Source organism: Buteo buteo, chromosome 19, assembly GCF_964188355.1.
Source record: "Buteo buteo chromosome 19, bButBut1.hap1.1, whole genome shotgun sequence".
NCBI classification, from domain to species: domain Eukaryota; kingdom Metazoa; phylum Chordata; class Aves; order Accipitriformes; family Accipitridae; genus Buteo; species Buteo buteo.
The window spans coordinates 8600755-8627508 of record NC_134189.1 but is presented as its reverse complement, the minus strand read 5'-3'; the positions used below and the strand labels follow the sequence as shown (position 1 = coordinate 8627508).

At 46.0% G+C, this 26754-nt stretch overlaps 1 protein-coding gene across 4 annotated transcripts; it reads right to left on the bottom strand.

Annotated features, from left to right (window-relative positions):
• Window positions 1-302: 302 nt before the first annotated feature.
• On the bottom strand, window positions 303-26754 carry LOC142041832 (uncharacterized). Of its 4 annotated transcripts, XM_075051011.1 has the most exons (20): window positions 26552-26664; window positions 23643-23798; window positions 23465-23568; window positions 22824-22938; window positions 21329-21503; window positions 20610-20721; window positions 19501-19607; window positions 18536-18662; window positions 17862-17982; window positions 17494-17579; window positions 16290-16414; window positions 14973-15032; window positions 10755-10821; window positions 9498-9592; window positions 7762-7890; window positions 6165-6279; window positions 5203-5340; window positions 4343-4509; window positions 3815-3903; window positions 303-897 (listed from the first exon to the last, which is right to left on the bottom strand). In XM_075051011.1, the coding sequence occupies exons 2-20, from the start codon at window positions 23717-23719 to the stop codon at window positions 702-704; spliced, it is 2205 nt and encodes a 734-aa protein (XP_074907112.1). In that variant the 5' UTR covers window positions 23720-23798; window positions 26552-26664; the 3' UTR covers window positions 303-701. The 4 variants fall into 4 exon arrangements, with proteins under 4 accessions (XP_074907112.1, XP_074907111.1, XP_074907114.1 ...); XM_075051010.1 differs by lacking the exon at window positions 23643-23798 and having other exon boundaries at window positions 26552-26754; XM_075051013.1 differs by lacking the exon at window positions 23643-23798 and having other exon boundaries at window positions 23484-23568; window positions 26552-26564.

Here is a 26754-nt window from a genome sequence, read left to right as displayed (position 1 = left end):
AAGACCGATGAGGTTGTCCTACAGTGTTATGTTCCTGCCGGCTGCACTTTGCCACAGGTTGTGGTCTGTGGGACCTCCTGGATAGAAACCAGGAGTAAGCAGCAAGAGATGATATTGCTGCTGGGCCAACCTGAAGAGACACGGTCCTGAAGATCTAGGAGTTGATGATAGAGGAGCTACTGTGATAATGGACAACAGTGACACAAGGTGGAGGAAGGGAAAATTCCCTCAACAGAAAATCTAGAAGGACTTGGAGGTTCAAGGAAGCAGGAGCTCTGAAAGACCAGAAACCAGCTTTTTTTTACAAAGAAGAAGTTCCCTGGGTTGGGGCCTCCTTCCCTGAGGGTTTATTCAGGAATAAAACAGATGAGTGTTCCCATTAGGCAGGGGCGTGAGATACACTACCAACAGGCAGTAGACAGAAGAACCAAGCTGTGGTTGCTGTAACCCACCAAATAAAAACAAACAAACAAAAGGAGAGAAAACAATAGCAGACAAACAGAAATGAGAACAGTGCAATACAAGTTGTCACCAAATGCACCCCACTGACACTTCACCTCCCAAAGGGCAGTATGCACTGAAAGTGTAAGTCCTCTGGTCAGCAGCCAGCTTTTGAGCTCAAAGCTCAAAACACTGCCCGGTTCCTGGAAATAGCAATGCTGGGAGTGCAAGGAGGTGATAGATGAGAAAGCCGTGGTCCTCTAGTCCATCTTCCATACCTTCACCTCTGGCCAGCTCCTGCTCTTGACTTGCTCCTGGCTGACACTGGAAGTGCTGATTTCTGGGGAAATGGGCTCGTAGGAACGGAGAGACAAGCTTGCAGCAAGCAGGCCCATCCGGACACAAGTATCTGTGTCATGTTTAGCAAGCATCCCTGCAAGGATTCCTGCCATTAAGCTGTGGAGAGAAAGAAAGGCAGTTTTGAACCCTGTGGCAACGGCTTTGTTCTGGGGAACACGGCTGTTCGTTTGTAAGAAGAGCACTCATTTGGACCCAAACCAACACTTACAGGAGCAGAAGATGTCACACAGGAGGGGTGAGGTTATAATGAAAAGTTTTTGCTTTTTGATATTTATTTTTGAATTTGGAGTAACAAATAGTGCTATTTATTTGCATTTTATTTGTTTCTCATCTGAGAAGTTGAGGTACTTTCCAATTCCACCACATTTGCTATTCTCCTCAGTATTCCAGGTGAGGCACGAGAAAAGAAAGGAGTCTAAGAAGGGAAGAACCTATTTTTCCCTTGCACTCTAATTATTTTGTCACTTCCCTGCTCCTTGTTGGTGCCTTATTACATTCCCTCCTTTCCCCAAAGGGGTGGATGGGAAGAGAGGTAAAGTTTTCATATGTATGTGAGAGGGGCAACAGACACAGCTGGAAAAAGACATCCAAAGCTGAAATGAGACGGTAGATTCAGATTTTTGTAAACTTTCACTGTGGTTTTCCATTTGAGATTTCCCGGTAAAAATGATGTGAGTGCTTGGAACGGCAGTCACGCACAGGTCCTCACAAGGCCCCGAGGAGGCCATCATGAGAAGGGGATGACTTTGCCATCCGCCTGGCCTGCAGGGGAAGGCTCTGTTGAGGCATGGATACGTGCAGGGTGGTGTTCGTGATCGACTCGAAACAACTACTGTTTGTTCATAGCTAAGTACAGTAATGATGCTCGGAAGCTAGGAGAGGACAAAGGAGGAGTGAAAGAGAAGGGAGAAGATACTGACATTTGAGAGGCAGAAGCAAGGACAGGAAAATGTGACGGCAGAGAGGATTAATGAGTAAATCTATGGAGAAGGGAAAAAGATCACTTTTTTTGTGTGTGTGTTCTAATTACCTCAACATCTTTTTATCCATAACAAAGGCACATAAGATTATGATTTCCATAAACCATTCAATCTCTCAACAGCTCCAGAAGTTCAGCATAAATATTTGGGGGAGCATCCCCTAGCAATGCCGTGTGCAGGCACGCGGTGTTATGTTGTCACGGCAGCCAGGTGCCCGGAGCAAACAGCCGCTGCTCCCGAACACGCACGGCTCCTTGGGCAGCACCTCTGGAGCTGTAGGAGAACCACAGGGTGGAAGAGAGGCGTGAGGTGTCCTGGATCACTGTTTCTGGGTGGGCAGTGTCCCCTGAGCAGTGCTTCAAAAGTGCGAGGGTTCACGGGGGCTGAGCCGTGAATGTGTTATCGCCCTGGGTTGTCCCCTGCTGCACAGTCCCGTGGAAGTGCCATCAGGCTGGGCTTGGGCAACTTGACCGGTTTATGTGCTGTGGAGATGGCATATATGTCAGTGTAGCGTTCTGGCATTTGCAGCCTGTTTTGGCACTCTTACTCTGTAGAACAGGGATTTCTGCAGCAAAGTGCAGCAGCCGAGGTTACCAGAAAGGACATCCCCGGATGAAGAAGAGGATGTGAAAATTCCTACTTGGACCTGGGGACGCTGGGGAATGGGATTTCCAGACCAATATTACTTCAGCAATGGGAGCAGTAATGGGCCCTTAGCTTTCATAGTTTTAGAAGGAAAAACAAACTTAAAGTACTCCTGCGTAACTCAGTGGAGGTGTTTGGCAGCGGCACACTGTATCTCACCTTTGCTCTTCCTTTAAATTAAGCTTTTTAAAAGGGAAAGGAAAAAGATGTTTACCTTAGCCTCTAGGAAAAATTGTCCTGTGGTAAGGGGTAGTTGTGTACCAAGCAGATGGTGCAGAGAGGAGGCTGTGTCCCTGGAGGGACTGGCAGAGGGTGGGCACATCTGCCAGAAGTTGTGAACAAATTAGTGAGCAAAGCTGAGCTTTCCTTAGGACAGGCTGACCCTGCGAGGTTCCTCCCAGCCTCCATTCCTCTGCTGCTACGCTTACTGCTCCAAATAATATTTTGGTCTTCTTTGGAGAAGACCAGCTTGCAGTTGCATCAACTCATCTCAGAGGTGATTTGGGACACAAGGAGCGTGTCCTGGTGTTAAGTGGGCTAACTAGGTTGGCATGAAGTTATTGATTGATCCTAACTCAAATATTGAGGACACTGTAAGTTTAAAAAAAAAAGACTTTTCATTCTGCCCACACAGAAAAAAAGAAGTGTTGCTATGTTGAGTTATTGGTAGGTAAGAGTAGAAAAATAAAAGGAAATACCGGTCATGTACAGCCTTTTGGTCTAGCCCAAGGCAATGAAAGGATAGAATCAATTATTGTAATGTATGAAGCAAGAAGAAAAAAAACCTGGCTACTACATATAGTTTGACAAGTTAACAAGGGGCATAATAAAATATTACTCTGACTGAGAATTGATCAGTGGGGCTAGGAATAATACCTGTCATTTCCTACTCCTATGTACAGCTATGTTGTGTGAACAGCTAGGTGAATTATACAGCAGACTCTTTTGAAGCATGAGCTACTGCCAGAGGCAAATGCAGAATGTGATGAAATGCTTTTATAGGGCAATTTTAGCTACCGAGTGGCAGTCCGACTTCCGTTGGAGAAGTCTGGAAGTAAAGGAGTTAGTAAGGCGGCTTTGATGTAAGGTGGTTTACTTTGCTTTTAGCAGCTAAGGCCAGACTAATTCAGAACTACTAGATTGCCATGAAAGGCTTGGATCTAAAAGAAAAGCAAAACTAATAATGGCAAGACTGGTTTCCAAGATGCATAGGGGGACATTTTTAGCAAGCTTTGCAAGGAATCACGGTAACCAGTCCTGTTCTTGTGTCCTTAGTGTCTGTTCCTCAAGCAGCAGAATGTCATTTGCCTTTGCAGTAGAATTTCAAAGAAATCTGATTATGGCCCTTCCACATTTAGCTGGAGAAGACAAAGTAGTGAGCAACATACCTGTCGCCGGCTCCTGAGACATTGACTATCTCCTCTCTGCTGACGTGGATGGCGGGGTAGTGGGTAGCGCAGAGGCTGGCAGCAGCAGTCTGCAGGGGAGAGAAGGGAAGTCAGTGGGAATTGCCCAAGCTGATAAGGCCTGATGTGGCTGATGCCATCCAGACCTGCACGGATGCCAAAAAAAGAAAAGGGAAAAAAAAAAAAGGCAATAATCTTTTTTCACACTTTGAAAGAGACCAGCGATTTAAATGAAGCTTCCTGAAAACGAAGCTTGCACTCATGAATATTCATGGTAAGCACATTTAAAACTAGCTGACTTTAAACACTGCTGCTAGGAGCCAGCAGTATAGGGACAGACAACTTGATTTTCTTTCAGAGCTGTATATTCCACCCCCCAAACATGTACATTTGCCAGCAGTGATGCCATGTTTCCCAGGACTGCTGCCATGCCACCAGAAATAGCAGTGGTGCCGTGTGGTCCCAGAAAAAAGCAACTGAGAGCTCAGAGTTTGTTTTCCGTGCCCTTACCTGTTCGTGGGCTCCTGGATGAAGCGAGATGCTCCCTCCCAGGCTCTTGCCACACAGGAGGACACCGTGAGCGCCGAGGGTCACCACCACACAGCGCAGGTGGGCCAGCAAAGGGCGGGCCAGGGCCACTGCAGTCTGGACAACATCCTCCAACCTGGACGGCAGCTCTTCAGACAGTGGGGAGGAAAAACTGTGATATAACTTTTAAAGGTCCTCAACTGGCCTTTTTATGGGTTGGCAGTCTATTTATGAGCATCACTACTACTATTTATGAGCACTACTATTTATAAGCACTTCTGAAATGTGGTTGATATATTTTTTTTTCTTTAAGTCATGGGAAACATGGAATTCTCCAATGTTAGACTTCCATACCGTACCTCTATCCTATGCTGAAGAAACCACCCCTCATGGGACTAAACATGTATCTGTAGAGATCAAAAAACTGTCCTGAAGCATGACTTCCTTGTCTTAATACTGTTGGATTCCCACCTGCATGTGGTGGTGTATTTAATTTCTGCAAAGGGTGGTACTTTTGGGACAGGTGCCCTCAAAGCATCAAGCTTCAGAGACGTGTTTACAAACCAGAGCTTGTTCCTGTTTAGCTGATGAAGTGAGGCAAATAGGATCTTTAATTTTGGACAAGGAGCCATCCCAAGCCTACTGTGCTCTCTCTAGATCATCAGTCCAGCCTGGGCAGTACAACCTACGCGGAGAATGGCTGTGGAAGACACCAAGGGCACTTATGAATCCCCACTGTGTTATAATCCAATTTGCTTGAAAAGAGGGCTGGAGCAGAAAATGCTCTTCTCCATGATCTAGGTTATCTAAAAGTGTGACTGACCCTTCTGAGTATTCAATACCTGCTGGCAGAGGGTTTCCGAGGGTCCGATTTATTGCTCTTAGCTCTTGCAGGTTGGGGGAAATGTATGTGAGCGCTTTCCAGCTGTCTGAGAGGAACGGCTTAGAGGCCTTGTTCTCATCTGTTGGCTCATAGCACACTTCAAAACAACATTGCAATTGGTTAGTTAATTAATTCATTAGTGGTTCATCTCTACATCAGAGAGGGATGCAGTGTAGAAGGCTTAGCCTGATCTACACATCTGGGGTTATACGTGTAATCTATTAGAAACTTAAACACTATTTCCCCCATGCCTGGGACAAGGTCACCCAAGATTTCCTTTCCAGTGCTCAGCAATGAGCCAGTTGCTTCTGGCTCTGGAGTGATATAATCAGACTCCAGTTTTGTTACGCCTCATAGCTGGTTCTGGAGCCTCTGCCAAGTTTTAAGAACATTGTCTCTTTCTTCAAGATTTGCTTTTAAAAATGAAGGCATAACTCCAAAGGTTTGGGAAGCCTTGTGAAGGGTCCCCAGCATACCAGGGGAGGGGGCTATGTATTTTATGGGAAGTGGGAGAGAAATCTCAAGAGATGCTTTAGCATTTATTCTGAGAAGCAAACTATATTGCTGCTCAAACTGGCAGAAGTACACACATTTGTGCTTGCCTTGAGATTAAAGGCAAAGGGAGCAGCTTTCCCTGGCTTTCTGGCAGTGCCCAAGGGCTAGAGCACCTACGCTACAGGAAATGCGATTTAGCTGCAGAATGACAAAAACTCCGAGAAAGCAGAAATGTTTCATCCATTTGAAACAGAGTAGTAGAGTACAGAAAGGAGTGCTGAATAACACAGCATGTCAGACAATAACTGGGTATCTATCTCCAGCAAGCAGCAGCGGAGAGCTCTCAGGGTGTGCGGAGTGTTTTGGCACACGTGCTGTTAGGAGCTACGGCCCTGTTAGGGCCAGGGCTGGGCGAGTTCTCCTTACCTGCTAGCTGATGCTCTCTAGCTAGTTGGCAGACGTACTGAATAGTGGAAAGAGGCACATTTCCATCAATGCAAACTAGCGGGGCCTGGCACAGGTTCTCCTTGAACTGGGACACCTAGTGAAAATCCAGGACACAGCGTAGAGACAGCGTGAGTCATTGCAGAGGGACAAAATAATTGCTAGTCAGACTCGGGATGTAGGATTTTCACTGCTGTTGCAGCCCTTAGGTACAGGCACGAACCTAAAAGAGTGATTCCCTAAGGAAAATGGATTTTTCCATTTGCCTCACCTCCTCCTTTTCTTCTCCTTCCCCCGCTCCCTGCCATCAAGAGCTGGACTCAACTCGCAAGGCCCCTCCAGCAGAGACAGATAGTTGCTGGTCCTCACTAGACCACTTTGGTACCCGTGGGTCACTCAGAGACCTACAGGGAAAGGGAATGCTGCTAGTTAATGCCACTGTAGGATTCCCTGTGCTATGCCTGGCTTGACTACGCGTTTGCTTGCCGCGCCTGTCATTTAGACGTCCTCTGTGCGCAATGCCTCCTAAGAGGGTGTTCATCAGAGTGTTTTACTCCTGGGTCCTACGGAATGGTGTAGGGATGGGGGACAGGGGAGCAGTGGAGTGGGGAGCTGCCGTTCCCCCCGTCGGCTCTCTGAGGCTGCACGACCACTGCCCGAATGCCAGGCCAGTGCTATAGGCTCTCATGCAGCATCCCTCCCACGTCTCTGCTAATCCTGGTGGAAAGAAGGGCTGCCAGAATGCACTCTGCAGCAGAAGATTGGTTCAGAGTTTCCACTGGCCACAAGTGTTTTGTAAAACTCAGGAGAATTAATCTGTCAGGTAGTGGTTTTCTGTGCCAAGGCTTGGGAGAGGCAGGGTGGGGATGGAAGTGGGAGCAGTGACCATATTTTTCCCTAGGAAGTCTCTACCTCACGGGGATCCCGCTGGTAAGTAAATTGCACTTAACTTCTATGTCGCTGTCAGTCAAGAACCACTGGCTTTTGTTCTGTTGACAAAACAATGAGTAGGGAAGGAGGGCGCAGTGACGGGGCTTTCACTGAAGCAGTCCTTAATCACTGCTTCCATTAGCCCTGACATTTTGAAGGTTTGGATGTGCTGAGCAGCAGCGCCTGTTGATACAACTCAGCATGTAGAAACAACAAGGATGGTGGGGAGGGGATGGAACAGGAAAACTTGCTTTAATCAGTGTTCTGTCCACTTTTTTTTGTTTCTCCCTAAAGGGAGAGATACCATTTCTGCAGGTGGACTGGATTTATTGCTGGCTTTATGGTGCCAAAAATTATAGGTTAGCTGGGACTAGTTAATGAAGAGAATTCTGGCCTATAGGTCATGGATGATAGTAGTGGTGATACTGTATGGAGCAGAAACAGAAACTTCATCTGGGTCAGCAGCAAGAGAGCTCTGGTAGCTTGCCATGCTTCTATCTCAGTGGCCAATGTCTGGGCTTAACTTTAGCATTTCCCACGTTCCCTCTGCACACCCATTCCCACTGGTACAGTTTCACCAGTTACATTTTGTCATATGTCCACGCTCTTTCTCATAAGAAAAAGCTTACAAATCAGATGGTATGCATACGTATTGCTCTGTTATCTGGTGGTGGATGTCCATATCTCCCAAGCCGACGCTGAGCTCCCCAGCACTAGTGATCACAGCACAGTAAGTGGCTGTGCTCTTCCCCTCCAGCTGGAGGACGGCGCTCATGTCCTAAAACAGGGAGGACAGTCATACATGGAGCACGTTTCTCTTCCCTGCCACGCTCGGCTCATTCTTTCTCTGTGTCCACCTGATCGATAGCCCAGCTTGCGGTTCTTCCTTCACCCTCCCTTCTCCCTTGAGATAAGCAACATTTCAGAAGTACCTCGCTCTAGACAGTGCTGGCAGATGGCTATTTTTTAATATTTGCAATGCAACAAATGCCACAGGTTAAAGAAATCATTTAGTAAATGAGAGCAACAGGTCTCTGCCATGCAGTTCCGTAGGTTGTGCCTGTTGTAAGGGAAGAGCGGTCTGCAGCCCTGCCTGCTCCGGCCATCCGTTCCCAGAGCTTGTGACACTTCAGTGGCCTGCTGACATGCTGGCCTGTCTCGGTGGCACGCTCCAGCTAGCGGTTACGTTAGCCACCTCACTGACCCCACAGCCTGATTTTGAGGGCAGCCTTGGAACCCTTTTTACAGCAGCGTCGCAGACAGAGCTATGAGGTGTCCTTCCTCTGTGGGTCCTGTGAATGATCTGCTTAGAGAACTCGGGGCATTTCTTAGGATATATGTGCGGACAGAGAAATGCACCTGCCCCAGTAGTTCACAGGGAAGCTGGAGGTTTTAAGGAAAGGGTCCTCTCCAACACTTGGTGGTAATGTTGTTACAGGCAAGGATTGCGTGGCGGCTGGCCAGCAAGTCCGTCTTCCCTTGGGAGACCGCTCACTTTGAGCACAAACTGCGCTGTGCTGGGTAGAGGAGGGATGATAGACCTGCTGCTATGAAGCCCTGATAAACCAAAAAAGAGTTCATGTTCTTATTGCTTCATTTACTGAGTTGCTCAGGTAGCCGGAACCAAGGCCCCACGTGCTCTGTTTGGACACCAGGACCCTGAGGGCACTAATGGGCCTTAATGGCCTTGACCAGGCTCACCTGGGGGTTCCACCCACACCCCTGGCTTCTCTTCACCCCTGCCTCTTCCCCGGGGGGTGTCTGATGCTCTGGGTCAGGGCTGTCCTCCTGGCTTTCTCTGCTGGGGTGGTGATGCTCTGCCTTCTTGTCCTGGGAAGCTCCTGCTGCTCCTGGCTCCCTGACCTGGGTGGACAAGCTGCTGCTGCAGTCAGGCATTCCTCTGGTGCACTGTTAGGGGCATATCCAGTTATGTGGAGGACTCTACTCCTTTGGCCTTGGGAGATGTCCAGCCTGGGGGCCCAGTTCCAGGTTTTCTCTGTCTTATGCTTTACCCAAACCAGGCTGATTTTGGCATTGCTTTGTCTATGCTCAGGGTCAGGGTTTACATATTTCTGGCTGTGCATAGGCCTTACTAGAATTTTTTGCGGTTCCTCCTGATGTACCTCTCTTTCTCCTTCAAGCACCACTTCCTGGAGCTGAATTCAGACCCCACGGTTCAGACTCCAAAGGGTACACACAGCTAGACTGTCTTTTGGAGGGTGGCTCCTTGCCTTCTAATTGTCTATAACTGAACGACCATTGAATTATTCCTACTTTTAGCCTGATGGAAGGTCGCTTTTATGCCTGCCAGGGTTGAGAAGGCTTTTCCCTCTACATAATGTCATCACTTCCATGCTTCTGAGGTGCCACTGCTGTGCAACGTACCATGTGGTGACAGTAGTGCAGGATGGACTCTGAATGTTCATCTTTCCCCACGGCTGATAAAAAGAGAGGAGTCTGTCCAAGACGGCTTAAGCAGTCTAAAAAGCAAATAGAAACAAAAGATATTAATAAATCCATCAGAGTACTGTGAACACAGCGACAGCCTGTGCAGGATAAGTGTCTGTAGGAAAGTGCTCTCCGGAAAAACTTAATGCCCATCAATCCTCATCTAGAAGGATGTTCAAGATGAAACTCAGCCACAGCTGCTGCAAATGACGGGCTGGGGTTGAGTGGGAGGATCTATGTTTGTCTGCTGCACCAGCACTTTGAATTCTTTGAATTTTTTTGGAACATCTGAGAGTGGAGGAGAAGAGAAGAAGGGGGAAGAAACTTCTGTACTTCCCTGGCATCATCTCCTTTACCATCACAGGCACATGGGCTTTCCCACATTGCTTCTGTGCACGGCCATTCCTGCTGCTGGCCTTCCCACACTGCTGTTCCCACCATGTTATCTTACTAGAACCACTGAATCTGAATGGATTCACAGGAAACCCTTCCTCCTCTCCCTTCAAGTTACCACAAATTATACTTCAGTGCGTGGCATTTTTTTTCTCCCCCTCAAGCTTCTCCGTTTGTGATCTGAAGTGACAGTAGATTTGTGTTAGGAAGATTTGGGAAAAGTCAAAAAGCCAGAATAATCCTAAAATAATATTGTAATCTGCCCCTCCTAATTTCAGTCCCCAAACACTGGTCTGATCCTGCTTGTGGTGGAGCACCAGGTACAGTGTGATCCTTTCCTGTTGCCAAGGTCTGTCGTCCTTTCTCTTCTACAGTAATTCCTGTGCCCCAGTTCCTCTTGTCCATGGTGCATGGATGATCATCTTTGAACAAGGTTATTCTTTTCAAATTCTTGCTCAAAACATAATTCTATTCTGACTATAGCCTGGCATTAATTCAACACTGAGGGCCAGGCTGTTCAGTAGTCATTGGGGATCACTGATGCTATTTAACTTTGATTTGGGGTCACTGTGCTATATCGTAGTTAACTTCATACTTGTGGACCTTTCTTTTCCTGATCTCAACTCCCTCCCCTCTTATTTCTTGGAATGGCCCCTGCCTTTTCCAGGCAGTCTGCCCACTGGTATATTGCCTAACGTGTCCCAGATCTTAAGAGCATTCAAGAGCTCCTGCTGTTGAAGGAATACCGAAGGACAAATCACAGCTGGCATGCACCCACAGGCAAACCCAAGAACTAGGCACCTGCCAAGTTTCTTCCAACACCGCCAAAGGTTCGTCTCACTCTTCCAGCGTTTGTTTGCCCACCGCCCTGGAAGAATAAATTGTTAATTGGCAAAACTGGGAGGGCTGCTTGGCATAGATGCTACGTCTCCATTAACATGTGAAGTGAAGTTGATGTCGCTGAAACATAGGTCAGCAATTAGAAGGAGCAGAAGGCATTTAGCTATCAGATTGAGGGCAATACACATTTCTACAGCCATCTACAGACTTCAACCCTGATGACAAAGGGCTGCTTCCTAGGAGGGGAGATCTGCTTGATGTCCCTATGCATTGCTATTTTGGTCTTTTTTGCTAAGACCTCTTAGAACAATGCTAACAAGTGTTTCAGTTGGTACGAGCAGCCCTCTGAATTTACCTGCTTACAACAGCGCTGGGACGCCAGCACTGCTGACCCTGACCTGATGGGCTCTGCAGCTGCCTTCCAGGCCACTTAGCTCCCCCCTTAAGCAGTTTGGGGTTTGGTTTTGTTCGGTTGGGCTTTTTTTTTAATTTCTTTATTTTTCTCTTTGAAGGTAAAATGAGATTTGTTACCTTTGCCTGTACTACCTCTGTACTTTACTCATGGAAGGATCTGTTTCAGTGTCCGAACAGTTTTTCACTCACCATTCTCTTCCCAAACACCTCCCTCATCAAAAATAACCCTGCTTCTCCACCTGTGTGGTTATCAACTTCTTTTTTCTCTTGCCTCTGCCTTCCACTCCTCTGTCCATCTGTCAGTCTGTCACAAACAGCCCAATTCTCAGAACACAGGCAATCCCTCACCCATCTCCTCCTCCATCTAATTATTCTGCCAGAAGAATTACATCAGTAAGTTCTCAGATCAGTTTGGGCTTCATCTGACTATCAAATGGTTTAAAAGCTCTTGTTTCATAAAAGTCTGAAACATACTTTCCATTTCTGAAGACAGCTTGCCACTGGCGGTCATAATGATCTTCACAGTTCTGGATAATTCGGAGCTTTCAAGAGCACGTTGAGCATTTGGGTGGCAAGCGCTGAAGTGTGTGTGTGCCGACGCGCAGCAGCTCTTCGCCCAGACTCTCTGGCCCATGTTAGCCCAGAGGCACCACAATACCCCTGCACATACACATTTTCCTTGCTTGTAAACACCACGATCTATCCTAAACAAGTGAAAGTATTGCCATCTCACAATATTCTGCCTCCAACCCATCACTGTTCTTGGGCGTTCCCCAAGGACCTCTCTTCTTCCCCCATGCAAAGCTGTACATCTGTCCCTTGCACACAATGCTTTCCTCTGCATCCAGCCCTACAACTGTGTAAGAGGCTGCTCTCCCATCTCAATATGCTCTTTTATTACTCCCTTCTGACCTCCAGGCTGGGTTTTTTTGCCCTGACTCTCCCCAGTTCTGTAAGACTTGGTGCTAATTCTTGATGCCTTTGCTTTTCTCTCTGGCAGTTCTCCAAGCCCTGAACTGCTCAGACCACCTGAGCAGAACTGCTGTATATAAGCAACCTATGGCCTCTGTCCATCTTTCCACTACTTGTCACTCCTCATTAACCCAAATGCCCCTCCATTACATTTGCTCATGCTCCCTGGGAATTGCCACAGTATTGCCAGGAATAAGGATATTTCCATCTGCAACTGTCTCCTGTCGAGTCCTGCAGATTTCGAAAGCACTGAGCTTGGCTATTTTAACTCTGAAGCTCACTATCCATAACAGAGGCAGCCAAAGGGAAAAAAAAAAATCAAACCAAACACTCCAAAGTAAAAAGCAAGGGTGCTTGTTTAGGCAAGTCAAACAACATGGCTTTGAACACTGGCCCCTATTTCAATATTAAAAGAGGGTACTAACTGCCATCAGTAATGAGCACAAACTCTATTTTATGCAGCTCCACTAGGTTTTTCAAAACTGATGCCTGCAGGCATGCTGAAGTGCTCATGAGCTCCCTTCATTGTCTGGTGTACTGATCTTCCCTTGCCCCCCCTCCACGTCCCAAAGGCAGAGTTTCAGGTTTTTTACCCCAAGCCTTGCCCTAACAGCAGATGTACCAGCCTCCAGCTCAGGGACCCAGCTGTGGGTGACCTCTGCTGTTGTACAACCCCACAGGGGCCTAAAAGAAATGAAGATGTTAAATCTCTCTTTAAAGTAGCAGGTGGGTGCAGCGAAAAATTAGCAGCCTGCTTCTGAAGAAAAAGAAACGAGTGGCTCTCATCGCACCTTGCCAGCTCAGCTGGTAACGCCAAGTCTGAGCGGTACTTGGGTATCATCTCTTCTGTGTTGTGTTCAGGTGGGGCTGGCTGAGATGGACGAACTTAGAGAAAAATGGGCTTGCTGAGATGATTTGAAATAAGACTGGGCTGATGCTTTCTGGCAATGTTTCAGAGAATTGAGAGAGTCTCCAGGGCCTTCTTCCACATCTTGAGAGGTTTGAGTTCCTAATGTAAAATGAGACTCTGCTTACCCTCTGGGTATTCTGAGAGAATTATAAACATAATGCTTCTTCTGGCACCTTTCTCTGAGCAAGACTGTACTTCTTTCTCTGCAGGTCAGACATAGTTACTTATAAAGCACTTTGCTTCTGGGTAGCCTTGAAAGCCACGTGGGAATTACAACCAGGACAGAATACAGCCGCTTTCTTGCTGAGATAGCCTGAGGTGTGAGTGGTACCCCAGTGCTCTGCAACAAATCCAGCATGGATAAGGGTGGGTCCTGCTGGGTGCTGAGCCCTTTGGAAAAAACTGTCTTTAAAAGCCAAAACAAAGCAATGCTGTTGAGAGTGCCTTTTTCCTCTGTGCCTAACCACAGCAGCTGTCAGCAGGAACATTTTGGCTGCCAGTTCCCAAATCCTCCTGCAGCTTGGCATTTGCGTAGCTGCCATGATGGACTTGCTGCTGTACTGAAGGGCAGCTAATGCCTCGCTTTTTCATGCAACATTAAAATCTCCTTTTTCCTTTTCCCCCATCGGCTGTTCCCAGCGGAGTCTATAGCTGCCCTTGGCCCCTCACTGTGCTGTGGGTGGTCCAGGGATCTGCACTCAAATCTGACACACCAAAGGTGGCTGCCCACCCTTGGACATAGCTTAGCTCCTTGTCCTGATAGCTGAGTGTGGGGTATGTATGTTATCAGTTAGATCACAGCATGTGTCACCCTCGACCATTATAATATTGTTTGGCCTCTGCCTCTGTATCACTGAATAGCCAACTTCCTTAAGGACAGCTTCCCCAGCACGTCTTTTTCTATATCTGACTGAGAGGTCTCTGCAGACTGCCCCATCTGACGGCAGGAGTTTCCTGCCTCGGCAATCAGCGTAGAGTAATTCGAGACACCAAGCAACTTTTGAGCAAGCTTCACTGCCTCAATCTGTAGCACTTCATACAGCTCAACAAAAATTGTATAGGCCATGCAAATGGCTGTCATTTGCATGGGGAAGTCCCAGGTTTGTTCCACTTCAGCTTCTTGGTTGTTTATTGGTCAAACCAAATTGTGACAGAGAGGGTCTGGTAACATTTTAAATGTTCTATTTTTTTAAAGCAATCTTTTTTTTTTTTTTTTTTTGTGACTCAAATCCTTTATGACTGAGGAAGCTGGCTCTCTTGTTTAGCTGCAGCTGTGTCAGTACTACTTTTCTCAAAGGTTTCTTTCCCCGTGGGTACTCTGCACAGAGACTTTTGCTCCTATTCATGCTGACTTCCATAGCTAAGACAGTCCCAGGTAGCCAGAGCTGGCTCCTACCTGGGGATTTCCTCCCTATAGAGTCTGTCCTTGAATTAGAGGTTGTCATAGCACAGTGAGGGTCTTTACCCATTGTTTCTAGCTCTTTGCATAGAGTGCCCTGGGCAGCTCTTCTCTTAAACGAGCTCTTTGGGCTTATGGCATCAGACAATAGCCCCAAGGCACCTTAACATAGACTGTAGAGGCCAGAGTCATATGTGGAGATTGTAAGGATGATGATACATTGCTCTGTCCCTCTCTTGAGGGGTAGGGATAGCGACTTTCAGCACAGGAACAGAGCAGGGCAGTATGTATCATTCTATTGCCCACCTAGACAACACACCAAATATGCAGCACTACTCCTCCCAAGTTTGTGCACGTGTGCGCATACAGACATGCAGATATCATGCACAGATATCACCTCCCCCCCCACCCCTTTGGCTTGGCACTCCTGTAAAAGTAGCTGGAAATGGCAGTGGTGCTAAGAAAACTGTTATAGATACAGTACCAGGATGACAGGGTTCTGTGCCTTGGCTATAAAGTCAACGTTGATACCTCCAATCACCACCTTTAAGAGGGAAGAAAGAGGTAAAAAGTGGTTGGAAGGACTTGAGGAAAAAAGTTTCCAAGTCTTCTTTGCTTTTCCTAGTCACTTTTCCCACCCTCTTGAAAACTATCTAATTCACAGTGTGAAGGCCCGTGCTTCTTTTGGATGGCTAGACACAGGTTTGTACAATCCCGATTAGAAAGAATCAAAATCTCTTCTATATGTTGCTTTCTGAATTATGCCTGCTCATAGCCAGCCCCAGCATGGCAGGTGGGATGTTAGCGTGTACACATATAGGTGCTGGCGGTTTCTCTGTGTGGTGACAGAGTAATATAAGAAGTTGCATGCATCTGGTCATGTCAGTGCCCTTGAAGCGATCTCTCTTGGGACAATTTCTGGCCCACCAAACCTCAGAAAAAGTCAAGCATTGCTGTGTAAAAAAGCAAAGAAAATGGGAAAAAGTGGGCAGAAAAATGCAGTCATTTCTTGCAAGCTCCCAGGAGAAATTGCGGTACCCAGTGACACTTTACAGATCACTGTCTTATTGTCCTACAAAGCCAGAAAAAGCAATACAGCTCCACAAACAGGAAGTTTCCAGATACTCTGGGGACATACAGCTGTTTTTTCTCATTCCATCAAATACTGGAGTCACTGCCCTCTTTTACATTGACAAATCCTATTGCAAATGTGTTTTAGAAAATTTTTCAGCTCTCTGAAGACTATCTAAAATAGATTTCCTGTAAATTATGTGGCACACACAAAATCCAAGATAGTGAATAGAGTGTTAGGGTTATAATGGCTCTCATTTGGGATATGCTGTACTGCATATTGCCTGATACTTGGCAATCACGAGCAGGAGGCCAACAAAAAGAGATATTTATAAAACGTGTATCGCTTAGCAGCTCAAAATATCTCCCTCCACCCTCTTCCAGGTCTACTCCTGTAGTCATGAGTTCCCTGGCACTGAGAGCAATACAGTTTAAGTTGTACATAAGGGCACAGCAAAAGGTGAAAAGGTGATTAAAGTTTTAATGGATTTGATGGTCGAAGAATGGGATTAGGCCACTGTCAGTGTTTATTCCCTGTAAATGTGGATAGGGGGAGAAGGAGAGGATATTTATCTGAGAAGAATAAAATACACCAAAGAGAAAATGTCTGCCAGTGTGAAGCAGAAAGATTGGTCTCTGGCTGAGTCACCTTTTACTTTTGGGAATAGATATAAATTTATCCTGTGCTGTCAGCAGAGAGGCATTATCTGGAGGGCAGCAGGGAACTCACTGGCTGAGGTGGGGTTGTGTCCTTTTGCTGAGGTAGTTTCCCTTTCCTTCTGGCTTTCTGTAGTTTGCTCAGCGCCACTGCAATGCAGCTGCCCACTCTGGCATTGTTCTGGATCAAAGCAAGGTCTGTTTGGCATTTCTTTGAGGAGAAAAAAAAAAATACCAGCAAGATTGACCTGTCAGAAGCCTATATAGGAACTGCCTAGAGGGAGAAAGAAGAAAATACATGCTGTGAGACTTCATAGATTTGATTCCCCTATACCAGAATCCTTTGGGGGCACATATACTGGGTTACAATACTGCATGAACACCCTGAATTTTTAATTTTTTTCACCTGCCTCCCCCTGTGTCCATGGAGAGGAAACCTGTCATCTCCATTTGACAGATAGGGAACAGAAGCAAAGGCTTCACAGAGAAAAGAGAAGGTGAAGTGCTTAAACTAGAGCCAAGAGTCTAAAAACCTCAGTGGATCTTGGCCAGCTTTTCCAGAAAGAGATGCCTACTGAGATTTTTGCCAAGTCTCTATAAGCAATTTTTTTAGCAATTTCACTGGGAGCAGAGTATCAGAGGCTTTGAAAGCCCTGCTTTGTGGCTGCATACAGCTCTAATATCCACAAATGCCTTTACCAATCTGTGCTGACTGACCAGGTCTCCTAAAGGGCTGGCAGCAGAGACTGGATGTGAACCCAGCTCTCCCAGATCCTACACTGGCATCCCAGCCAGTAGATCTGCTTTTTTCTTGCCTGTGCAGGAGGATTCCTGCTCACCCAGGGGTGTTTTCCTCCCAAGTTTCTCTTACTCTGCACCCGCATGAAGAGTTGGATAAGGCAGTGTGATGTACAGTGCAGTGCTCTGGGAAGCTCAGGTACCTTCCAGTGCGCAACCCCACCATGGACAACAGTGTCCTGAGACTCCATCACAGAGCAGGCAAGCTCAGGGATCAGATGTGAGGGATCTCTTTGGGCTCTGGACCACCTGCCATCTGTGCTGGCCTCCAATTTTTAATGCAAAAGTGGATGAGGGCAGGAAGGGTGCTCCTGAAAAAGCAGGATGCAGTCGCTAAGCTCTCATCTGTTTGCAGATACTGAAGTGTTTGCCCCTTGCTAGACTGTGAATAAAGTGACAGTGTTTTCCACCAAGAATTATCAGAAGATATATGAAGTACACTGGAGTATTTCCCCCCCTGCCCTTCAGTAAAAGGATACTGGAGTCCAGCGATTTCCCGTCAGTTAATTCATTGAGCTTCTGTAACATGAAAGGGGTCAGTTCTTTGCCTGTGATCCCTTTGGACCTGCAAATATAAAGAAAATGCCTGCAGATTAGCAGGACTGAGCTGAAACAGCATCAGAGAGGAAGCACTGCTGCTGGCAGATAATTTATCTCCATAACCACATACCATAAAAAGTTCTGTAAACAAGCTTCAGGTTAGATAAAACTACGGCTGAAAGCATGTTGTGGGCTCACCTGTGCCCAAGGTTAAGCTGTGTTACAGTCCCTGCAGCAGTGTCCCAGAAGTCATTTACTTCTGCAAGACCACTGGGTGAGCAAAGGATGGGCTTAGGTTGCTTCTCACCTGGCTTTGCTGAGAGCTTGCTGGATGGCCTCTTCGATGACCTGGCCTGAGGCAGCTCGCTCCTGGGGACAAGGCACTGCTATCAGCACCCCACTGCTCAGACCTAGCCCCAAAGCGCTGGCTGGGAAGGACAGGTAGATTGTTAGTGGTTCTCCTTGGATAAATTGAATGCTGAAGGAAAAGGATAGAGGAGAGTGGGTGTGGGGTGAAGGAACCCACATTGCTGGAGCTCCTGTTCTTAGCTGACCCAAGGACAGGGTCTCTTCCAGCTACCAATCAATTGACATCTGCCTATTTATTTTGAGTCTGTCTGTACAATAAAAGGGGCAAAGAACTTTATTTTTTTTTTAAAGAAAACTGATTCTACTTCCAAAGGCCCAGAAGCTGTTTCTGTAAGCACATTAACATACATGTTCCCTCCACTTAACCAGCATGAACAAAATGTGTATGAGTATGCCAAGGTGGCTGCAGCTAGCTAAAAAGCTTGCTGTAAAGACTGAATTTTCCTGCTCCTTTATTTTCAAAGAACTGAAGCAGGAATGGGGGAGGTGGGATGGCCTGTTTTTCAGGACAAACTCTTCTCCAAAGTTAAAAAAGAAAGTGCCTTATTCAAAGTGATTTTTGTGTCCCTCTTTTCTAGGGCCCTACGTGGGCCTTTCCCTTCTGAAACACACCAATGAGTTCAGCTGCCTCCTCTTCATCCCGGACGTGATACGGTGCCTGGAAGCCGCTCTGGCGTGAGAAGAAGGCTGGGAACTCCCTTGACTCTCCAAAGGCAGCCACGCAGACTCCCTGAGTCTCCTGCAGCAGTGGAGGTGAGACAAGCAGGTAGTCAGTGGAGGGAAAGGGAACCCACCAAAAGAATGGGACTTTTTCCTTCTACCCAGCTAGAAACTGCCTTTGTTTAGCACAGGGTTTGGTTACTTTATACACCCCATTCTATTCCATTCTATCACCAACATTTTTCAAAGCAAAGAGCCAGACGTGGTAACTGGTTAGACAGAATCTGGCTTACTGAGGCACAGGAGATATGCACGTCCTTTGCTTGTGCTCAGAGCTGCTCAAAAGCCATGCGGCTGTCATTAGCACAATACTGAGTCTAAGGTAACAACCTGTGATCTGAAGGTATGTCTTGAGTTGATGGGAATATAAATGAGTTCTGTTTGTGATGGAGAAGTACTGATGTTGGCTGTAACCTGAAGTGCTGGCCCTGGTGGTTTCCAACATACCAAACCTTAAAAAGTGACTCTACTGAAAATCATCTTGATTTTAATTTTAATTCCAATTTTATTTTAGTGTTTGATGGGTCTAGCTTGCCTGATCCATCAGTTCTGAAGCATTCTCCCAGAAAAGCAAGTCTAAGGCCAGAGAAACAGGGCATCGCTAGCGCTGCCTTTGGCCTCAGTTGGAATAGCTGCTGGAACAGCCCCTGGGGCATGGATAGATTTATGTTAGGGAGTAGCCCAGTGCTTGTATAGCCCCAGGACTAGAGAACTATAAATGGCTACTATGGCTTCACATCCTCTCAACAGTCATTTCTAAAAATCTTGGGCTTAATACCTGCCCCAACACTACTGGGCATTCTGTACACAAAGTACAACATTATCTGCTTTCAGGCTCAGCAGCCCATGCTACCTACCAGATATTCCAGTGTCCTGCCAATATCAAGGATAGACTTGACTCCTGCAGATACGACAGCAACCGGAGTTCGTCCTAGCTCTGTCAAGTCAGCACTCACATCCAGAGCTGTCAGGGGACAAGCAGCCACTGTGTGGGTGATTGTGTTCTACTCCAAGCTGATGTGATCTGCCCTCTTAAAAAGCCATATTTGCCTAGGATGCCCCTGCCTGCTTTTGTAGCCATTTAGATCCACAAACAAATATTACAGGTTTAGATCATGCCTTCAGGTGTTGAGATTGAAAGAAATATTGACAAAAAGAAGTCACATGGCTTAGGGCAGAGGTGCAGCCTTGCACTGTAACTCTCAGCTCTTTGATCACATCAATAAACAGCATGCAAAAAATTGGTAGAAAAGAAAGAAGCAAGTGTTATAAAGCAAGGACAAAGTTCAAGGAGATGAAATATAATTTAAGTAAATTTTGATTTTGGTATTGACATCACTGGCAAAAAAGGCAACAGGGGAACTTTGCTGACTTCAGGGAACTCCCTGGTCTGGAATTTACATCACATCTGAAAGGGATGGCATCCAGCAGGGCAGTGCAGTTATGCTATGCTAGGAATATATAAGGCTACGAAGAAAGAATGTACTTAAAGGTCACAAACTACAACGCCAAGGCTGGGCTGTTTATCAGACAGGGGCACGCAACTGTGACACGGACCAGGGCCTAAGTCTCTTTTGTGGTGAGACTCTCCTTCTCCTCAGCTGAGAGAAAGTCTGTAAGAACACTGTGCTCGGTAGCCAGTAAGTATCAGGTTATTCAGCCATTACAAAGTGGGAGAGGTATAGTCAGCTCCTGTTGCACCAGCAAATGATATCCATATAACCCCGTGCAGGCAAAGGATAAAGAGAAACTCCCACCCTCTTAACAACTGGCCAGTGCTCAAGAGGAATACTTTGAAGCTTCTGGAAAGGAGACACTGGAGAGAAAACAACCACAGTATGGTCAAGAGGAATGATAACTTTCCTGAACAGACAGTTACTGCAGGACAGACTGGGAAAAAGGAAAAAGATGGAATTAAATAAAACAGTAGCAACATAGATAAAATAGAATGTTTTGATTTTCTTACTGTTCTCTCCTCCGCGATGGACGCCTCCTATGCCGCCTGTCACAAACACGGGGATTCCCGCTTTGTGTGCGGCGATCATTGTTCCGGACACGGTAGTGCCACCAGACAAGCCCTATCAGGGGACAACCAGTTGCAGTCAGCACCCAGGGTGGCCCAGAGAATACCACATGCAGGCAGCTATGGTTGTAGTCCATCACACAGCAATGTCACAACAGCCTGCTGTCACCAGCTGACAGGTGAAATTCTGATACAAATATTCTATTAGGCAAAACTGCAGAGGAATCGCTGTCCCTGCTACGTAAGCTGTTCTTGCCCTGATGATAGTAAAAGCCTTCGTTCTCCAGAGCTTTCCAACCAGAAGGCTTCACGGTCAGCTAGGGTCACCTTAAGCACTGTGTGCATTACTTGGGAGGGCCTGTGTGTCACATAGTTTATGTGTAACATGATGATGCCTTATCATGCCAATAAGAATATTCTTAGCCAAGCGCTCATGGCTTGCCAGCCAATCCAGAATGACCTTTCAGGAGCTCTATTTCATAGTTGCTATTCCCTTACTCTGTTGTATTTTGACCCTAGATAGGACCAGGTTTGAGCTTACCAACAAGATACCACTTTACATTATATTTTCAAGAGGTTTAAAAGCCACCTGGCTTGAAGCTGGAGAGCACTATACTATTGCTGTATAGAAAACACCACAACAGAAAGTCTGCATACCATACCTGGCTGAGGACGTAAGGAAGATCTCTCCGAGACACTTTAACTACATTTTTACTGCTTGCCAAGAACTCAAGTTCCTCGCTTGTGAGTCCCACATGGATTTGACCCCTTAAAACACCTACAGTGGCTGGCACTGCTCCATTTGTTGTTACAATTTCTTCCACCTCTCTGGCCATGCTGCAATGAGATAAACAAGACAACAATCACAAAATTAGTGAGGCAAACAATCAGAGAAGAAAACTGCTGTGTTTGATGGCCATCATCCCCAGTTTCCAGTTTTATACAGTTCTTGTGATTTCAGCTAAGTCCAGTTCCTCTTCTGTATCTTCCTAATGGCAGAAGTCTTTGCATTTGAATTTGCAGAAGTGCAGAGCTCCCACTTTCAGGACAGCAATCTCCAAGCTCTGTGCTTCATTTTTGAGAAAAATCACTTGGTTTACAGGCAAATCTGGTTATACAACATACTGAAAATAGGGATCCTCTCAAAATAGGACCTTTCTGTATCTATTACCTGTTATTTCTCTGAGATCACAGAACTTCACAAAAAAACCAGGTAATTCAAGCCCTGCTCAACTGACCAGGATATATTTTTCACAATACAGGTAGTTAGATACAGAGTAACAACAGTGTCAAAAAGCTGCAGCCTGAGGATACTCTAGGGCTGCAGACTAGGTCCTTCTAAGCTTCTCAGGTTTTATACTTGATCATTTGTACACTGTCCTTTTTAAGAGCAGCTTCTTCTCCCTTTCTGAGCTATCTGTACATACACTAGGTAGTCTTCAACTACGGAAACTACCTCCTTCCCAAACCCGAATTTTTAGAGCTTCATTCTAAGACAGAATCTCAGGCAAAATAATGGCCAGGTAAAAAGCAAGATGGAAAATCAATACCAAAACCTCCCTGTGCTTTCTGGAAGCAAGGATGGAGAGGAGAGTGCAATGATTTCTGGCACTGTAACTCAGTGAAACACAAATCTACTGAACATCAATAAATAAAGGGTAGAGGTGGGTTTTTTTCTATGCAGGGCACAGAAGGCAGTGAGGGACCAGCAGCTCTCACAGTAGCTGCTCTGAGTGGCACTAAGGAACAGATTTCACTACTGTGTTCCAGTCCTTTTTGCATTACAAAAGAGATACCAAAAGAAACTGCAGAGTGTTTTCAATGTCTGCACAAACTATGCAGATGACAACACTGGTAGCTCTGTCTTAGAGCAAATGATGACATTATCTGCTGCCACATTTTAAAGGAAGCCAGGAATTTAAGGTGTTGGATAAAGACATAAATAGGTACCCCATACGTGTCATATGATTCTGCTCTCCTTAGAAATCCAGATATAATTGGTTTACACCAGAGCTCATATTTTGCATGCCTAGCAATCTGACGTTTCTGTTTGCTCTTACAAGGGTTTTGGGTTGACCAAGAATACTGATACTGATCCACCGGTTATATGCCTTGCTCTTACAACTTTGTTGAATGAGGAACATCAAAATCCATCACCTCAGATTCTGAGGATAGGTCATGCCATGTGTAATGATGGTACTTTCCAAGGCTACAACTGGTCTCCCCTCCATCAGCGCTTCCTGTACAGAGGGCTGAATCTTGAAATAAGCACCTGAGGATAAACACAGAAAATTGAATTGTTTGCATGGGTATTTGCAGTAACTACTGAGCAGTTTTATAAAAGGCAGACTGGCATCATCACAATAAATTTATTCCCCTCTTCATCTGTTCTTTGGGGTGAATTCACAACTAACTTCATGAAGACTAAAGCTGTGTTTCATGTAAGTGAAATATTTGCAAAATATTTCTACTGTTAATACAAATAATAATCCTCATCATCATCACTGAGCACTCCTCTACCACCATTTTTGCAGCTGGGTTGTCATTGGCTCCAGTAACATTACTTTAAATTGTTACTGTGAACGAACTGAGCCTTGCAACCATGCCCAAAGAATATGTTTTAAAAGAGTAGAAGCACCAAGGATACCATAGTAACTCCATATATTATAAGACTATCGTGCATCAAGACTACTGTTGCTCTTCACTTTGCTCCCAGAACACTGCCAGCAAGGTCCCTGCTGCATTCAGATGAGAAAAATGCTTTTCACCCAGGAACTGTTTCAGAATATGCTACTCACCATGCAGAAATCTTCTCACCTGGGTGGTCCCACATGCCACAGCGGACACATGTCTTCCCAGGCTGTAGGTTATCTTCCTAATCATCTTGTGTATACGGATGGTCCTGAGATAACAAAAGTCAGGTAAAAATGAAAGAAGTAATTTAGCCATGATGTGACTGTGTGAAACTAAACATACCATCTTTTGCCTTGATCTTGGAAGGTAAACAACCCTTGCCCAGGAGATTGCCTGGAGACTCCTGGTGTTTCAAGCATAAGCCAGGGTGTCGAAGCAAAATGTTAAGCTGCAGAAATGGAGTTGGAAGAGTTCACCTGGTCCATTGTCAGTGCTGGGCTGAAATCATGGTGGAACAGAGGAAAGGATAAGGAGTAACAAACTAGAGAGAGTTTAAAAGTAGACAAGCTTTTAATTTCCTAAGATACTTGCTCACGATAAATTGCAGACTCGGGCACTGCCACCTCCAACCTGAAAGATCACAAGGAGAAATCTACAAGGCAGACGCAGGCAGAGGAATGCTACAAAGAGATGAACCTGGTCTTTGCTGGTGCCTAAGAGGAAACAAGAAGTTCAGTAAAATAAAGGAGCTGAGAACCAGTAAACCAGGCTGTGACTACAAGGAGGAAAAAGCAGCTTTCCATAGAGCCGGGAGTGCTCTATGCAGGCTCACGCATGGTGGTGCAGATCCCCTGGGCCACATCGTGATGTCAGGACCAGCCAACATTGTGTTCTCGTTTTGGCTACAAGTGCAGTGAGTTGGGACAATCTGGTACTTTCTTGTCCTGGTTATGGTACAGTGAGTTAGGACAATTAGGCACTCCCTAGCCATACCTGAAACTCCTGCTGCCTGGATGGTGGCCCGCCTTGGAAGGTGCCAGAATTACCTGACAAGAATTGTGGCCAGAATGGAAATATACTGACCAAAGTCAATCATCTTGCGATCCTATAAATAGTGATCCTAAGTGAGACCCTTTGAGCTCTCTGGGATTGCAGCAGGCTGTGACCCAGCATCTCCCTGAGCTGGGACGCCTCTTGGTAGATTTTGCAAGGATTTCAGAGTAGATTTCACGAGGATTTCAAAAAGTAGATTTTGGGAGGATTTCCAAGATCGTCTGCTGATAGATGCCAATGAAGAAGAAGGGGTCAAAGATTGTCTGCTGACAAATGCTGACGAAGGAGAATAGTGAGTAATTCACTACAATTAGATTTCGCAAAGTTTCAAAGATCATTTGGTAGCAATAATTTACTACAGTTGGCAGAGAGAGAAAAATCTTGAATGTAGGTTAAACTCTGTATCTCTGTGTGTGTGACTCAATTTAGGAAACTTTGTAGTGTTGATTATAGCAAATTTTATTCAATCACTCTGATAATTGCCTGCTAAGTATTGTTAAAAATCATATAACCTAATCTTGTGATTTACCATAGTGTTAGAAATCTTAAATTGCTGCTACCTCTAAGTCACATAGGATCCATAATCACTCATTGCCCGACAAATTGGCACAGTAATTCAATGGGTGATTTTCCTTACCCTTTGTATCCCTTCTATTAGACAGAAACCATTGACCAACTCTGGGACTAAGTCTGGATCCAGCTGCACCTAGACTCCTCCCTGAGAAGGAGTTTAGAAAGCAAGGGGGTCCACTCTGAACCTCACGACTCAACGGGAGGGTTTCCCTGACAGTTTTGTGTCTCCTGTCTCTGTGTAAATCATTCTAAATTGATTCTAACTCGGTTTTCCCTCGTATGTTTCTTCCATGTAATAAGTAATAGAGTGAACCTTGCCATTGAATTTTGTTAAGTTACACTTTTACAAATTCACATTAAAATCACCTTTTTTGCTAATACCTTTGATGGTGATTCTTTAAGTGATCTAAATCACTCATTTGTGACATCATGTTACATCATCCTTAGTGCAAAGCGTGGAAGCAGAGTGGCAATTCAGCCCCAGCAACAAACTCCAGAACTCCTCTGGTCTCCTAGCAACTCCTATTCACTTTAATTAAATTCATTTCCAAACAGAAAGAGGGGGAGAGAATTGTAAAGGTTGAGACTGGTCTGGTCTGGGCCTCGGGGCAGTTTCACTCAATGCCTGGCTGCTTCACATATTTTCCCTGGGCATTTGGCCATATCCCTCAAGCCTTTCTATTTCTCACCCCTTCAACAGGAGGAAAGGATTTCTTTCTTCAGTCCTTTGTACCCATTGTTAATTTAGATGGCAAATTAATTAAATTACAGTACTGTGTTCATGTTACACTTAGCAGAACATGGCTCTGATCTCAGTAAGTGTGTGGCACTACAGCTAGAGAGAAACAACTTATACCCAGGAAGAGTATTTTTGCCCAAGTTTAAAGACTTCATCTATACAGGACAGCTTGGGCTGTGTAACGCAAGAAAAGAGGGACTGATTCAGCTAGATCAATACATACCTGACCAAACCAGTAAGATTTTCCACTTTCCAAATCCTTTTTAAGGACAAAAAACTTAATTAAGTTTATGGAATCATATCATGACACAGAAGTGGGAAAAGCTCTTAGTTCATGCTTACAATCTCTGCCTGTGCGGTGCTAAGCTCAGCAGCCTGAGCTGTTCATGCAAATGTCCTGGTATTGCTCCATGGGTGTGTACACACCTCTCGCTCTCCGGGGCAAAGTCAGCTTTGGAATAAATTCATTAAGCCAACAAGGTTACACCAAGAATCAGTTGAGCTGCTCGAGTTGTGTTCTGAATTTTAACAAGCCCCCAAACTCTGAAGCGCAACAGCCAGGAGTGCCCAAGCTGTGCTGGCCAGTGGATAAAAACCAGCTGGTCACCACCTGAAACCCACCACGAATTAGCTGATGTTCACTGGAAACTCAGCCAACTCTCAGCCTGAGCTGGCTGAAAGATTTTTGAAGCTTGGCAAGTTTTGCAGCGTGACCCATCCGACCTTTCGCCTTGTAACGAAACTTTGCAGATTCCTGGTGGAAGTTTCAGGCAACTCAAGCCCAGACCGGCTTTCCTCCCTCCTCCAAACCGTCCCTGCTCGCCTCCCCTCGTGATCGATCCGGCCCATCCGACCTCACGGAGCAATGGCCTGGCGTGTCTCTTACCTCTGGGCGTCCGTCTGGCGTAGGGAGGCCGGGTGGGTACTGGAGCGGTGCCTGGGCAGCCCTGGGAGAAGGCGGGAGGAGGGGGGCTGGCAGCAGCTTGGGGGTGCGCGGCCAGTGCTCCTGGCTGAGAGAGCCCATTTATTATTAACCACAGGCGCAGCTGAGCTCTGCGACTGCTGGCTGCCTGGGGTGCAGGGGGCCAT

Excerpts from the sequence above, each read along its gene's own strand:
- LOC142041832 (XM_075051010.1), bottom strand. The coding sequence starts at position 26,754 with ATGGCCCCCTGCACCCCAGGCAGCCAGCAGTCGCAGAGCTCAGCTGCG. Across the intron at positions 21,504-22,823 it reads ACCTATCCTCAGAATCTGAG|CATGGCCAGAGAGGTGGAAG; the intron begins GTGATGGATTTT and ends ATCTCATTGCAG. Across the intron at positions 19,608-20,609 it reads CCATCGCGGAGGAGAGAACA|CTCTGGATGTGAGTGCTGAC; the intron begins GTAAGAAAATCA and ends GTCCCCTGACAG.